The sequence below is a fragment of the Bombus vancouverensis genome, chromosome 10 (assembly GCF_051014615.1).
Source record: "Bombus vancouverensis nearcticus chromosome 10, iyBomVanc1_principal, whole genome shotgun sequence".
NCBI lineage: Eukaryota > Metazoa > Arthropoda > Insecta > Hymenoptera > Apidae > Bombus > Bombus vancouverensis.
The window spans coordinates 3885835-3897994 of NC_134920.1; the positions used below are offsets into that span (position 1 = coordinate 3885835).

General features: G+C 37.9%; 1 protein-coding gene across 11 annotated transcripts in view; it reads right to left on the reverse strand.

Annotated features, from left to right (window-relative positions):
- The window catches only part of LOC117159230 (uncharacterized), a 391709-nt gene that overhangs the window by 205067 nt on the left and 174482 nt on the right, over nucleotides 1–12160 (reverse strand). For all 11 annotated transcript variants that reach the window (XR_004464529.2, XM_076622383.1, XM_033338894.2 and 8 more), the window contains one exon: nucleotides 11073–11295. Coding sequence is in view for 10 of the 11 variants with exons in the window: in XM_076622383.1 (XP_076478498.1) it covers nucleotides 11073–11295 (223 nt within the window). In the remaining variant the exon portion in view is untranslated. The remainder of the gene's footprint in view (nucleotides 1–11072; nucleotides 11296–12160) is intronic.

The window sequence follows — 12160 nt, forward strand, 5'->3', positions numbered from 1 at the left end:
CCTTAATTAACGACGAAACTATCGGCCCAGTCGATGATGCGCCATTTAATCTGCTAGAACTACTTTTCTACCACGACGATAAGATCGAAAACCAATGGAACGTCAAAGCGAGTGTTCGAAAGTTGTAACGCCCAGAGCCGTGAGATTTCAGGCAATATTTTCGTCCCACCATGAATTCCGCAAATACCGACGCGTTTCACCAATTTTTCACTCTCTATAGCTTTAAACAGACACTCCGAGGGAAGATACATCCCGTACACGTTTCGCCATTTATTCGAACCCTTCGATTGACTTCTTTGGAAGTTTTCAAACTGTACAAATTGAACAAAAATACGTGTAACGATTTCTTCCTCCATTCCTCTTCTCATATGACGAATGTTACATAAATTTTGTATTTTTTACTCATAGCGCTGATATATTATTGCATTCTCAGTATACGTATAATGCACGTATATTTTATGTACATATTGAGAATTGTGGATCATAATTGCCGAAATAAAAGTAAAGGAACATTAAGGTTACACTTAGAATTCATATTAAAATAGTTTTAGATTTATTTAATAAACGATTTCCAGGATCTTCGTCGATATACACTTGCACGCGTCTCAACACTCTCTTTGTCTCACCATCTTCCATATGACACTGCCAACGGACCAGTTACATTCATCTGTTTTTCGAGACGCTGTACACACACATACTTCCATACACTCATATTCACATACGTGTGTCACTACTACGCGGCTAATCTAGTCTAGCACACAAAATTATACATATCTCAATAGTACATATATTTTATGAGAATAGCAACTTGTTTACGCTTTTACTAATATAGTTCATATTTCACATTGATATCGTAGTATTGATGACCATCATTTATTTATTTTAACGGGTACCACTGTTTGAAAAAGTGAATACAGTTAAAGATGAATAAATAATATGCATAATAAGACGCGAAAACAGCGCTATGATATATCGCGTGACGTAAACTGTACACGATTTATAAAACAGCGAAGAGAACAACCAAAAAGGTCAAGCCGATGAGTATACGAGCTGGCCTGACTACACATACGGGTTAATACAATCATTAACAGTAACGTTGGCTCGACATGGAGATACATGGAATAATGAGTGCCTGCTGAGGGCCCTAAGCGGGCCATTAAACTGAACTAAACTGAGGATGTCAGGGCATTCAAGATGGTAATTCAGAATTTTGGAAAGAAATGACGAGTCGGATATAAGCATAGGTCATTGAACGATAGGAAGTCCGAGCGAACTTAGAACTGCGCCATAATCATAGCAAGTTCTCGAGATTAGCATTTGAATTTTACGGGTAACGAAGCGCAAAAGCTTATGTTGAATTCTTTCCATGAAGTATATATGATCTTAACGAGATTCAAGTTAAGAACGAAGAAAAGAGGAATAAAGGATTTTAAAGACGTTAGATATTATTAAAGTTAAATGCTGTTCTGACGGTGAGAGCTTGGCGAGCATAGTGAGAGATTGGGAGCTCTGGGAGTTCTGAGAGAGAATTATATCACATCTTCTTGATTATTAACATCAATTATTTACGACGAAAACTCAGATAAAGTTTAAACTAGCATACAATATCGTATTATATTACTTTGTTGAATAGTTTCCTCTACTTTAAAATGTTGATAACATTCTCGACTGTACTTTGCTCCGAAGTATCCTTCATAGAAAAATTAATTCCATAATGAATAATTTTTTATTTCATCCTAGCCATTTAAAACTAATTCTTTTCCCGGTAATCCTTCAGATCACTAAAGAAACGATTCACGATTGTTTTTCCTTCAAGTTTTTAATTAACCTTGTGGTACCTACTTAACGGTACAAAAGCGACGTCTTCGCGGTACAATATCGTCGCGGAAAACATCGCAGACGGTACCAAAGGAAACCAGCGGACGAGTGGCAGGCCACGCTAATTGCAATAACAATAGGCCGCCGCTTTGAAACTTTCTCCTCGGCTGACCGTGTACTGAACCTTGAGGGGCTCCTAATTAGCAAGAACACGTACCGCTCGTGCAACCTCCTCATTCATAAATTCGTCCGCCATTCATGTTGAGGATCGGTGTACGAGTTCCTGAGGTCACAAGCACGTTCGTCGATTTCTTCAGCGAGAACCACTAAATACGATCACGAATGAAATAACTCGATGAAACTGATTCGTCGAGCATGTGTATATCGTTGCTTTGCTTCTAAAAATAACGATCGTCAGCGGCTCTTAGATTTTATCGTTGATGTTTAATGGGACGCAAAAGAAATTACTGAAAAAGTGGAAAGGATCGCTAGCTTTATGAAACCGGATTTATCGAGACAAACGAATTTAGTTCTTTTGCAATTGATAATGAGTAGATTTGTTCAATTTTATACAAACTTTATTATACAAACAAGATATATTTATATATATACAACTGACAACATAGAATCTAAATTCATGTTTGCTTCATCTTCTAACTACTGTTACGTATACTTTACATATTAAATACATCCTGTGTATTTTTGCGCGTATAAATTCCCCATAAATGCATAAACAGCCGCAGTCTAATAATTAGATAACGTATATATTGATAAAATTGTTGCAAGAAGCAGAACTTTAAAACACAAATGTAAATTCTACTTTTATGACGTAAAAGAATTCCAAACCGTTCCACGTATATCTTCCAGAAATGAAAATCATATTTCGATAGACGATTTTTCCAGCTGTTGACCAGTTGGCTGTTGCGACCTCTTTAAAAATTTTGAAAAGTGTGTGTGTAATATATGTCGCCAAAAGTAAGCGATGACGAGTATACTCGTCAAAAACAACTAACTGGTTAAAGGTATAATACACTGAATTGTTTTGTAGTACGTTAACAGAACAAAGGATTTACCGTGTTTAATTAAAGAGACGAATGTTTCATTGTTATATTCCAATACCTGGACACACCACTCCCTGATATACTGAAAATTACGTGCGATTTAAACAGAAACGACGATAATTCCGTGCTATTGTACAATATCCCCCATGTCAAGTATCTTCGACATCGAAACAGACAGCAGCACTTAGCCATAGAACTTTGACACGGGGATGCAATCGTATCGACAGCGATTATTGCTCCCGTCGTTCAAGCTACGTTTTCTCCTATCCGGAACACAATATGAGAGTGTCCATCAGGAAGAGAATTTGTCCAAATTTCCGAGGGTAAATTTCTCCTCGTTTCCACCAATTCTATTCTATCGTTAAACTATTCTGTTCGACTTAACTTTGCCACATGTGGGGGCTTTGAGAAACAGAGGAAATTATTTCATGCTATTATGACATATAATTTTTAGCACAACGATCACTCACGATCGCGAGATTAACAAGAAATATTAATAGCAAATGTTTGTTGGAAAATTTGTATACTCTGCAGTGCTTTTACTGGGAAATTTTAATAATTGTTTTCCATACTGGTCACAATATTTTTCACATAGAAATAATTCATCTTAGATTTGTCTCATTATAATTAGTTGCAGAAGTTTCAAGGCTGTAATTTATCAAGTAGTATCGATAATCAAGTAGAAATGTAAGGTAGGTATATTAACAAAGAATAGACGATCGAATTTGAAGAGGTCGTAAAGAAACGAATATCTTTCACGAAATCTGAAGCACCCAACAACAGCAATTTGTCACGTGCCATATCTTTATGTTGGTACTTATTCCTTGCTCACTCTGTTCGCGTCTACTCTGAGCCTTTTAAAATTTTATACGTCTCGCGATAACAATGGATAAGTCCGAGGGAAATCCTTTCGATTAATGATGCCACAGATAACCTACAACTAGGGTCAACGTCACCCAGATATGGACAGTTTTACCCGGGATATCCGGATATTATCAGATCCTGGTCACTATGACCTCTTTGTGGGTGAGAATTTGTCCTAACCTAATTTTCGAATACCTTTTCTGAAACTACCTGTAGAAAAGATACGTCAGTTTCAACTTGTTATTCGAGACATCTCTCAATTGAAAATGTCTATAATCGCACGATTATAGAAACTTTGATCCTCAAGATGTAATCTTGTAATAAATCCTTGAAGTATAAATACAACGTAAGTTATTTCTAAGAGAAATGAAACGACACGTAAGAAGATAGGCGATAAATAAATTATTGTATCCAACAAATTGGTAATTTCCAGCGAGAAATTAACTCGTCTTCCCCGGTCAACAGGTTAATTACACTCATTCAATCAACGTATTCTCATGTATTTATCACGTCATATTTGAATTACTCAAAATAATTACTCGTCCTATTTAATTATTCCACGAATCAACAAAATATTTTCCTGCGCCGTGATGCTATAAAACACTTTCTAGAAAATGTATCGATTAAAACTATTACAAAATATCGCAAGGTATAAACGAAACTCTTCTATTTCGCCCGTAAACGAAGCGGTTACTTCTGCCAATGGTTCGTCATAAATAAACAAAATTTCTCTCAAGGAAGGAACCAGGCTTCTGTTTAATAGCTGACACGCTCTATGGATCGTTTCGCTTTGATCACTCGTTATTTTCCTCGTTGCTGCAGCCGGAACAGCTCTGCAGTTTCGCGCGAGGAAACATGTAAGTCACGTTACGCCTTTATTGTGCCTTCAACGATGTTACGAACATTTTACTTCTACACATTTTTCTTGTTAACACCACGAAACAAAGAACCACCGAGAAAAGTTGCATCGGCAATCAGTTATGCCTGTTTCTTCGTTGCAGAAGTAGAAGAACCACTTCTCAGTGCCTGGAAAACTTCCGTACTCGATTGCGCGAACTTTATCTCGAATTCTTTCGACGTGACCCGTCGATCCCATCGAATCACCGCCAACCATACCCTGCTAATTTCGTTTCCGGTCGATGGTAACTTCGATCAAGTTTTCAGTAAACTGGATAAAACGGACTATCCACTGTGAAGAAAAACCACTGCTCTATAATTACATGATTTGATACTGTGAATATAGACATTTTGGATATCATAGAATTGTACTTGATTTTTTTTTTTTAATGAATCTATTTATGTAACTAAGGGATCTGTGATATTTAAGTTACGTTATGAAGATTTCTCGTGGTACAAGCTAAAACTTTAAATAGAACGATGTTTTAAACACAGACAAACCTGTTTAACGAAACATCCGTTTCTTGAAATCAATTTTGTTGCAAAGTCTAATTGAAAATTCGACAAGATAACTTTGGAAGATTAATTTTTGAAAATTCATTTAGTGAAAAATTATTTAATTCCTTCAACAAAATACTTTCACGGGGGTTGTGGTTTTTATAATATTTGCTCATAGATTTGTACGTATATAAGTCGTTTAGAAGGCATATTGATCAGGTGCATGGTAATGGTGTCGCAAACGCTGCTTTTTATATTCTATATTTACCTTGTAATTTACTATTACTTGTGTCATTTTCTAGTGATAAATGAATTCATGGAGGTAAGTGATTTGTTTTAAGAAATGAACATTAATCTTACGATTATGTAATGAAACTGAGAAATTGATAAAAGGAGTTCGGCTTTTGAGAGATCCATATGGGGGCTATAATGTTGGCATAAAAGCTACAGGTTTAAATTTTACAGGAAGAAATTTCAATAAACATGGAAACGTTGGGGCTGTGTCGAAAGTCCACCATGCCATGGGTACATTTTCATGAATCCTCCCCGAGGAAACCTGAACGCTCGTAGAATATGTTAATTACAGTAATCAAAGAGCGGAACTAATTGAATTGAACGAGGTAAAAAGTTTCAGGCCGAAAATTAACATAAATTAGAAGAGCTATTAAAATCTTTTTTAGCCTGTTCCTGGGGCTGCAAGCTCGACTGGCTGTTTCGTAGCTGGTCGATTGGCCAAACGGTACCTAGATACCAGTGTCAGATACCAACGTCAATTTGTACCGATTCACCGAAAAGATTTTATCGTTATTGAACCGGCTCGTGTGTTTCCTTCCAATGTTCGCGTTTCAGTTTATTTAATTTCCTGAAAACATTTTCGCGAAAAACATCGGTCTCTGTTTCGCGAAATGGACACTTGCATTTAGGAAATTAAACCGTCTATAAATATAATAACTCGTCCCTTCCCTTTTAACATGTATCACTCGTATTTTCCAACCAAAATCACTCGGTGGGACTATTCATCGTAAAAAAGAGAATTACTCAACGAATCCGTCATTTTGTTCAACCTTAATTTCTCGCTTAAAAAGATAGTTCTCGAAGTAAAAATCATCCAAAAATGTATATACGTATAATTATTTTAATTTCTTCGCTTTAGAATATTACTATTTTTTAATTCTTCTCGTCAAGAAGTATCATGCTACGATTTAAAAAAGGTCACAAATTTGACATATAATAAAACGAAGTAGTGCCTAATCTTCTTTTAAAAATACAAAAGTCGTTAGCTTGGAGCTCATGTTCGCACGCTTTCTCCAGTTTATATAGAGCCGAAAAGTCGCCGAACAGCTGTTCGACAAAAGCTACGTCACGAAATGTCACTTGCGCAACTACGCAACGCGTGCTGTGTAGAGCTCGCATAGGAACAATCAAAGTACTGTCCACTGTGATTTATAACGTCCCCACTCGATGAATAGGACCTTAATCAACTCTCCTACCGCGATTAATTATTATTCGTAACGGCGGCACACACGCGCGTGCCACCAAACCGCTAGACACGTCAATACGCATCGCGTCCAAAGGCCTCCACTTTGCTCCACCAAATTATTCATTCCTTCCACAACCTTGTTTAACCCTTATTTGCAATCTTAAATTGACATTTTCATTAGGTGTACCAGTTGAATTTGCACACGAGTAATTACTAGTTATTTATTTTACTTCTCAAAATGTACGTTTTATAATTCGTATAAATTCGTTTCTTTCTACTTTCAAGTGTATTTTATGATGTACGATTAATCACACAGGGGGAAAGTGTTATTCGAATCAGTAAACTCTATTGTATCACTAAACCACGGATTTTGCTGTAAATTCGTTTAGAATCGTGCGATATAGTAAGAGAAGGATATTAAATTTGAAAAATCTTACAATATCTTATAACGTATCATACTGTGACCGGATTAAATAAAAAGATACATGAAATACATGAAATAGACACACAGAGTGCAAAGGATTATTCGGTATAATTGCACGAGTGTTGGCGAGAGTTGGTCGAAATTCGAGTTAATGGAGGCGGCGGTAATTACGAAATAATATAAAAGTAAACTGAAAGTATTCCACGGACGCATGAATTTCAGTTGCGCCACTATTTTATCCCTATATTTTATTACCCTTTTATTTGACCGCGAGCCGCGGAGTGTTCGTAATTAAAATTAATTCGCTCGGCCGCAAAAAACCTTCGAATAATTCCAGCCGGCTAGGCTACGTGGAAACCGCGTAAAAAGTCTTTCGCCGCCGTCGTAATGCACTCATTTCCATCACGAATTTCCATGGGATCCTACGTGTAGACGAATTGAAAGAGCGTTGTACGCGACCGTTGGATTCCGCTCTGTGGAGGGTTTTGTTGAAGTCGATCAAAGAACTGATTGCTCGCGTGAAAGAAACGAATTATTTCGGCGGATTATATGAATACGAATTTATACCAAATACTTGACCAGTCGTCCTAATTACGTTCGTATCCACATTAAGCTACAACGAAACGGAATCAAGAATGAATTAATAATCTGAATAATTATACAGTTCAGTAAGTTAGGATTATTTTTACGAGCATTATCGTATCATGAAAACAAGAGATCAATCAAAGAAGCTGATAACGCTAATTAATCTTTTCTTGCTTTAAAAAAAAAAAAAAGACTGGAATCAAATAATCGAAATTGAGGAACGTCACTAAAGTAGATACAACTACCATAATAACCACGAAAAACATGGATAGCTCTTTTAATATGGTCGTACGTGGAACTTAATAACATCGCAGCTGGTAGCTTCTAAATATCCCGAAATTAAATTTTTGTCCAACCACCCTTTAATTAAAAGGCACCCCGTCAATGGCATCAAACGAAATTGCACTTAGTTTGGTATAGAGAGAGGACCGTGCCAAAGTATTCTAGGTTCCCCTAATTTTCCCTATCGTAGTGTTAATAATAAAAGAAAGAATTCGAAGAAAGAGCGCCCAGTTGAGCGAGTGTGGCGAAGAAAGTCGACTGATTAATCGCATGCAAATGCCCTGTGACGACACCTCGAAGAAGTTTAATATGTACTTTGTCAGAAAACGTGTCCCTGGGCCTGCTAAAGGTCGAATGAACATGCTGTAAAAGGGATTTCATCATACTTTCAACCGTATCTAAAGCTGTTTTTCCGCATTACCTAACGTGAATCAATAACGTAAAGAGGCAACTAACGTTGTAAATTGTTTCTGGGCGATTAGGTGGAATGTACGGTCTATTAAGGCTGTCGCTTATTTGAAAGCATAATATATGAGCTTCTCAGAAGTCAAAATGATTAACTTTTTCTGAATTTCTTAACTTCGTTGCCTAAGTATAAGATTAATATTCGATTATCAAAAACATGGATGGCTCGTTCATTACGAGAAGATGTCATAAATAATAGTGAATTCTAAGGTAAATTTAAAAAACAATGTTTATATCAACATCATCGTTTTTCTGTATTTTTCAATTTATACAGTCGATTAATGTGGCTTCTAAGTAGCTCACACGAATGACATCAGACAAATGTCGATAAATTTACATTATACGTTTGAGACCAGGTCGACTTAAGTTCGTTAAAATTGACCCAATTGAAGAATCTGGTTCTCTAACTATATCAAAAGTGGATTTGTCATGTTTATTTCGTGTGCTCTTCAAATAATTAACTATAGCTTCGACATAATAACAGAATGCTACGAACGAAATATTTATTTCCTTAATGAAATCATTATTTTTTTTTAAATCCTAACACGTTCCAAATGTTCCGGCGAAAATATACATCGTGTGAATTTCCAACTTTACTTTTTTCACAATTATGTACACAATTATAGGTTTCTAGGCTTCATCTATGGCAGAAAGTTAACAGCGCCAGAAAGAGTTTTCACACGAATTCGACAATGGGACTTCGCTTTAGCTATAATCGACCCTAAATACCGTAGAAACGAAGAAACGGACACGGGCAAAGCGATAAGTCGTTAGAATTGCCGGCGACGAAAACGCGACACGCCGCGAAACGTCGTTAATTTCGGAATAATCGCTGCGTATCGACGCGAGCGGGTGCGAACGTTCGCTGTCGCCTGCTGCTCGCTCCAATTTAATATGGAAATCCTGCGCTACGCCCTATCGAGAAAATCAATTACGTCTAATGAATACAACATGAAGGGTTAAAGGGTTCGGCAGGAATCTGCGCGCACTTTTCCCCCGATTCGAGTGACGTTCGAACGGCGAGAAAGAACAGGGTGAAAATTTCCAGTCGAATTGCGGCGGCCGCGACAACGTTTCCAAGATCATTTGATTAAACGTGACTGTTTTTCGAACGAAGCTAAATGGTGGCGCTGGAATGAAGTCAGTTGGAAAAGTTATATAGCCAATTAATGAAATCTCAGCGCAATTTGAGGGTTAAATCACGCGTCCGATCCGTCCGAACTATTATCGTGTGAATTTTCATACTTTCTTATCGAATGGAATATGAGATAGCATCGCTTTTCTGTTAATTACGATTTTATAAAATATTGGTCTTTTCTTTTAGTATAAGATTCCCATAATATGACAGATAAGTGCAAACGTTATACCCATTACTCATTTCTAATTTTATGACTAACTTCTGGTGAGAGAGAAATTATGTCTCATTTCTGACGAGAGGAAAATTATGGCTCATAATTCTAAATACGCAGCTATATGATGCTTACAGTGGGAACGAAAGAAAAGAAGAGAAAACGTAGAAGCATATAATCAAGGAGCGGAGAAGGAATTTTAAATTTAATGAATATACCGCTTTTTTTTTAAGACGTAGAAAGCGTAATATAATTATCGTGCGTTGTCAGTTGGAAATTAAAAGAACATTAATAATGAAAGAAAGGACAGAAGGATTTAATGCGATATTTCGACTAGAAACTAACGAACTACGTTGATTTCAGACGCGTTGGTAAGCTGTCGTTAGACGATGGTTACAGTATTTTCACACGTTACGACTTATTCCATTATGGTTACGTCTAATGAATACAACATGAAGGGTTTAAGGGTGTTCAACAAAAATCAGCGCGCGTTTCAACCCCATCAAAAACACAGCTAACTGAATTCATGGTTGAGTGGGTCGAAGAAATGCGATTTGTCAAGCTGCGAACAGCACTGGACCGCATTAAGAAACGCCGTCGCGACATCAATTAAAGATTACACAGTATTCAACCCTTTCACGAGCTGGCGGCTAATGGACTTTAAACATTAAACGAATTGTTAGCATTGCTAACGTTAATACGAACATTATCACGCGGCGACATAAAAATAAAAAAAAGTCAAATCCTAACGTAATCTTCATATGCATCTCGCCAAAAAATTCATCAAAAGGCTGCATTATTCTATTCAATTTAACAATTATAACCAGTGGCGTGCCAGGTGCGTGGCTTATCTTATCCTTCGATAAATAATATAACAAGCTCAGCTGGAAAGAGTTAAAACTAACGTAGTATGGGCAAAGAAACTGTTTCGATGCATCGAAACAACTCGAGTTCTTTTCTCTTCTTGAAGCTCTTAAAATATTTGCCTCTTAACCGAGCGACAAAGGCCATTTAAACAGTTGATCCTCGCTTATTTCGAGCAGCATGTAACATACGAAGACAAATCAAAGAAACCGTTTCACAGACACGCGGACGTGCACTACAGTCTAACCAACTTCTATTTATTTAACCGAGATTCCGTCATCTTCCTTTTGTTTGCCCTTTTAAAAAGAAGTAAAAATTCGGTGGTGGTTTTCGTAAGTACTAACCAATACCGTCGTGGTTCACTCGGTTGGCCGAGTTCCCCAGTCCGAATGAGTCGTGTAAACAGTGTCTAAGCAAACGGTCGCGTGAAAAACGGGCGGGTGCAAGTTGAACGACCGATGGAAAACGAATGAGGATCCACTTACCTTCGCAGGGTCAGACTTCTCGGACTCGTCGTTGAAGGTCTGCGAGCCACGAGACATGGTGTTCCTACGGGGTGTCGTGGTGCCATCCTGCGAGGGGCGGACAAACTCGATTCTGCCACCCTCGACGACGATGTTCGGGGCTGGTGGAAAATTCTCTGCGTTACCGAGCGGATCGCAGTAGCCTAGGAGCCCGGCTTTCTCCCCGTACAGGGGGTGAATTTGTCTGCAACAGTCGGTAAAGACGCGCCACTGTTAGAGGGTTGCAAATCCAGATGGAGTTTTCAACTTAAATTCTAGAACGAGAGCTGCTACCAGAGAAGGAGCCGCAGGTTTCCGGTGAAAGTCTCCTCACGAGGAATTTAAATCGTTAGCTGAGTGGCCTGAACAATGAATCACGAGCGAATGAGCAACCAATTCGAACAAGAGATATTGTAAATTTGCACGTGAATACGGATAATTCGTACGCGACGAGAATTTCGAGGCGAATCGAATTGATCGCGCCGAGGTGAAAGCTGCTTTTAATCGGGACATTTATCGATGAAACTGCAGGCTAACGAAATTAAAAACCGACTGGCGTTTAATCGTCCATCGGCGATGCATTCTTCTCCCCGCCGTTTTCCGATAAAACGGAACGTTCGCTTTTGCGCGCATATGATCTCCAATGATTTAATATTCCATTCGTCTCTGTCCTCGCAGAGAGTAAACGAACCGCGAAAACGCGCCAATAGCTCTAAAAGTATTCGACCAGGATTGAATCGCCAATTTAAGGGAATAAATCTGACCGCTAGCTGACTCCAGGCTCGTTGAAATTCAAATTGGTAAATGAAAATTTGCGAAGTACTTGCTTTGGAAATCAAATAGAAGATAGTAGACGATACGATTATCAATCGGGAATTTGAAATGCAAAACGATCCAATTATTGATTTTACGTACTGCGTACGCGTAATGGGGAAAAATAGCAATCCGATTCATTGGTGATATGGAAACCGTATTCACTAGCTCGCGAAAGTATTTAAACACTTGTTATAGAAAGCTTCTATGAATATATTGTGCCTGTTTGTCGCTCACTAGCATCGTATTGCGACACG